At 44.5% G+C, this 5000-nt stretch overlaps 1 protein-coding gene across 4 annotated transcripts in view; it reads left to right on the top strand.

The window, feature by feature from the left end:
- il12rb1 (interleukin 12 receptor subunit beta 1) overlaps nt 1–5000 on the top strand; it is a 56063-nt gene that overhangs the window by 29648 nt on the left and 21415 nt on the right. For all 4 annotated transcript variants that reach the window (XM_076279192.1, XM_076279191.1, XM_076279194.1 and 1 more), the window contains 2 exons: nt 3479–3610; nt 4416–4574. In XM_076279192.1, the coding sequence (XP_076135307.1) occupies nt 3479–3610; nt 4416–4574 (291 nt within the window). The remainder of the gene's footprint in view (nt 1–3478; nt 3611–4415; nt 4575–5000) is intronic.

Here is a 5000-nt window from a genome sequence, read left to right as displayed (position 1 = left end):
AACAGAGTCAAGTACGTCCTGCACACACACACACACACACACACACACACACACACACACACACACACACACACACACACACACACACACACACTCTCTACAGCTGCCCTGTGTACACAACAGAGTCAAGTATGTCCTGCACACACACACACACACACACATACACACACACACACACACACACACACACACACACACACACACACACACACTCTCTACAGCTGCCCTGTGTACACAACAGAGTCAAGTACGTCCTGCACACACACACACATACACACACACACACACACACACACACACACACACACCCTCTACAGCTGCCCTGAGTACACAACAGAGTCAAGTATGTCCTGCACACACACACACACACTCACTCTCTACAGCTGCCTTGTGTACAAAACAGGCACACACACATACACACACACACACACACACACACACACACACACACACACACACTCACTCTTTCTCACTCTCCCTCTAGAAAGTTTGTAAGTGCACCAGGAGTTTATTTAAACTAGATGTACCGCAGAGCGGTACAAAATATGACCGCCGCCCAGTCCAGCACATTTTTTCCACAAAAAGAAATCACACAACTGTCTCACTAAATTGCATTATCCACACTCAATTCTCACTGGTATCTGCTAGACAACAAGTACCAAAACATTATTAGTTCATAGATTTCACATGTAAAATTCATTTTATACAACCCCACCTCCATCTTGCCTGTTCATAATTCTGAGAAATTCTTGATTGTTTGTGTTATGTTTATGTTATGTGTGTGGGTGTGTGTGTGTGTGAGTGTGTGTGTGTGTGTGTGCGTGCTTGTGTGTGTGCCTGCGTATGTGCCTGTGCATGCAAGCGTACATATGTCTACTGTGTGAGTATGTGTCATACGTATGATTACTGTGAATGTATGTGTGTGTGTATCTGTTTGTGCACATATGTGCATATGAAATGGGTTAACATGACCCCTGGAGGCAAACATACGGAAAAAAATGGTCATCCTAGGCCCTACAGTTCTCAAGATATTCACAGAGAACTGTGTCTGCCCTACCCTCCTTTCGGGGGGTCCAGTCCAGCGGGGGGGCTACAGATCAAAACGAAAAATGACGGTACCATGCTATCCATGTGGGGGTACATGCCCACCAAGTTTTGTGTCCCCCGGTCTTTCAGTGTCCCGGGAATCCTTGTTGGTGTACGTCACTAAATGTACACATAAATTATTTTATTGTAAGGCCCCCCATGAACGAAAGTACACAAAACTTGGCATGCATTCAGAGGGTCTCATAATGATTTTTAATTTTTAACTAGGTGGAGCTATACATGAAATAAGTGGTAATGGGATGGGTTGACATGCCCCCTTAAGACCAACATACATAAAAAAGGTGGACCTCCTAGGCCCTACGGTTCTCGAGATATTCACAGAAAACTGTCTCCGGCCACCTACAGGCCAGTTGGTGTATAGTAACATAAATTAATTTATTGTGTGGCCCCCCATGAACGGAATTCCACGAAACTTGGCATGCATTCAGAGGGTGTCATAATGATCCTACACTTCCAATTTCGTGCAGTTCTGGCTATGTTAGGTTACAGATACCTGCGATTACAACACCTCATTTTTACTTTTTTGTGTTTAACTAGGTGGCGCTATACATGAAATGAGTGGTTATGGAATGGGTTGACATGGCCCCTTGAGATCAACATACAAAAATAAATGGTCCTCCTAAACCTTACAGTTCTCGAGATATTCACAGAAAACTGTGTCTGCCCTACCCTCCTTTCGGGGGGTGCAGTCCAGCGGGGGGGCTACAGATCAAAACGAAAAACGATGGTTCCATGCTATCCATATGGGGTTACATGCCCACCAAGTTTCGTCTACCCCGGTCTTTCAGTGTCCCGGGAATCCTTGACGGAAATTTGGACATGCAAATTCCTTGCAGGAAGCGATTACATCAACGTTTTTTGGTATATCCAGTTTTAAATATTTTTTTTCCGAAGTGTTTACAACTTAGTGTTAACTAATAATTGTTGCAAACTGGACTACGAACAAAATATTAGTGCATTCCTGGATCTACATCCTTATGCATGCTTCCTGCCAGGACTTTTACAGGCTTTTCCCAAATCACGGAAGAAACGTCGACGCAGCGGTATAGTAGCAGATAATCAGGCAAGTCTTATTTAAATAAACTCCTGGTGCACTTACAAACTTTCTAATGCCTCGTTATTGGACTAAAGGTCGTAGTTGTACTACTGCAGAAGTTTCGTACCATTCAGGGCATTATTAGTGGGGTAATTTACGAGATAAAAGTTGGTTCCATCACGACTGCAGAACGTCATTAGTTTCTGACAGCGCTACTCGACCAGGGTTCCACCAAGGGAAAAAAGGTTCTGGGAGGGTGTTTGGCTCGGGGTCATGGTGCAAAGGACCCTAGGGTGAAATTACTCCGAACCATCGCTTTAAGTTTCAGGAAGTAAACCAGCGTTTGAATTGGGCGTGACTATTAGTGCTCTTTCGTTTTGTCGGCCAATCAGCTGTATGCTAGAAGTAACCTCATGGCTACTTACTGAACCAGCATGCTGTTTGTTTACAATTGGAATGGAGATGGACAAAGCACAGCCGATTGCAGATGACCTGAATCTGATGATGAAGGCGACTTCATTACATTGGAGAACATCCCTAATCTAGAGCTGACCTTAGCCGAAGATAATTACAACGAGGAAGAATCTCTCGTAGATCGTAAGATATCAGATGCTATTTCCACAGTTACATTTGACGGGGATAAAGTTTGTGTGTTATCCATTGCTACTAGCTAACGTAAGCCTACTGTCGTTAGCTATTGGCACCATAGGCTACTAGCCAAAACCCATTACAGATAGTTTCGGTGGGCAATTAATTTGAATAATGCGAGAATGTCTTGTTTTGACTGATGGCAGGGTGCCTTGCATCGTGTGTGCATTCAAATTAACAGGGTTTGCAAACGTGATCTCATGTTTGTTTAGTTCGCGTTTTAGACCATTTTATCCATATATCGCCTATATAGCGTATGGCATTGTAGCGTATATCGTCTATATAGCGTATATGGCATTGTAGCATATATCGCCTATATAGCGTATATGGCATCGTAGCGTATATCAGCTATATAGCGATATGGCATCGTAGCATATATCAGCAATATAGCGTATATGGCATCGTAGCGTATATCGCCTATATAGCGTATATGGCATCGTAGCGTATATCGCCTCGCCTATATAGCGTATATGGCATCGTAGCATATATCAGCAATATAGCGTATATGGCATCGTAGCGTATATCGCCTATATATGGCATCGTAGCGTATATCGTCTATATAGTGTATATGGCATTGTCATGCTCTTCGGATGTGTGTGAGTTTCCTCAGCTCGGCGGGTGAGCACTGTGGATGTCTGTGTGATGTGTGTGTGTGTGTGTGTGTGATGCGTGTGTGTGTTTCCTCAGCTCCGCAGGTGAGCCCTCTGAACCTGACGGTTCCCGTGGTGACGCCCACGTCGCTGAAGGTGTGCTGGCTGCCCATCCCTGTGGCCCAGCAGCAGGGATTCCTCACACACTACCACCTGTGCCTGTCAGGGGGTGAGCGACACACACACACACATACACACAAACACAAATACACACACATACACACGTACACAAATACACACACATACACACACACACACGTACACACACACATGTACACAAATACACACATATACACACATACACACTACCACCTGTGCCTGTCAGGGGGTGAGCGACACACACACACACGTACACAAATACACACGTACACACACATACACACACACATGTACACAAATACACACGTACACACACATACACACTACCACCTGTGCCTGTCAGGGGGTGAGCGACACACACACACACATACACACAAACACAAATACACACACATACACACGTACACAAATACACACACATACACACGTACACAAATACACACAAATACACACACATACACACGTACACAAATACACACACATACACACGTACACAAATACACACACATACACGTACACAAATACACACGTACACAAATACACACACATACACGTACACAAATACACACGTACACACACACACACACACATGTACACAAATACACACACACACAAATACACACATACACACAAATACACACACAAACACACACACACGTGAGCGTAACCCCCGGCATCGTCAGATTCAGGTGGCTCACCTATGTCATATATTAGCAGCACTCGTTTCCTAAACATATTTTGAAAACTCAGTGTGTATGAGTAATGGATCAGACATGACATGACAGGTTGATGGCAGACAAACGGCTTTATTGATCAGTCATGACAACATGACAGGTTGATGGTCTTGCCTTGTTCTGTTTTCTTGGCTCTGGTAGACTGTGAGAATGTCTCTGAATCTCAGACCTGCAATACATTCCGAAACCTCAAGCCAGGCTCCAAGTACAGCATCTCTGTTGCCGCGGCGACCCGTATGGGCTCAGGGCCTGCCGTAATGGAGAACATCTGGACGAGTGAGGATGGCACTGAAATGACGGGTAATCTGGCATTCTCTGCTCTCTGTGTGTGAAGTGTTTTAGTTAGAGTCAGTGAATTTGTCTCAGGCACTGCAAGTACCTCTCATCACTCAAGGTCACACTATCAGCACACATACAACCCACACACACACACAAATTGATGATGGCAGAACCTCATGATATACATTTCCATTCAGTACTGTGTGATCCTAGAGTGTGAAAACGTTATGCCCTTAATCAGAGTCGGCCCTAACTGCACTGAAGCCCCTCTAGCCCCAGGGCCTATAGCACAACAAGCACAATTAGCATACATAACAGGCCTATAGCACAATTAGCATACACAACAGGCCTATAGCACAACAAGCACAATTAGCATACATAACAGGCCTATAGCACAACAAGCACAATTAGCATACATAACAGGCCTATAGCACAATTAGCATACAG

The sequence above is a fragment of the Alosa pseudoharengus genome, unplaced genomic scaffold (genome assembly GCF_046254945.1).
Source record: "Alosa pseudoharengus isolate Yale_2024_CS ecotype anadromous, Long Island Sound unplaced genomic scaffold, YU_APseudo_1.1 YU_APseudo_1.1_scf_11, whole genome shotgun sequence".
Classification (NCBI taxonomy): Eukaryota; Metazoa; Chordata; class Actinopteri; order Clupeiformes; family Clupeidae; genus Alosa; species Alosa pseudoharengus.
The sequence above is the reverse complement of the archived record's forward strand: the minus strand, read 5'-3'. Positions and strand labels throughout refer to the sequence as shown.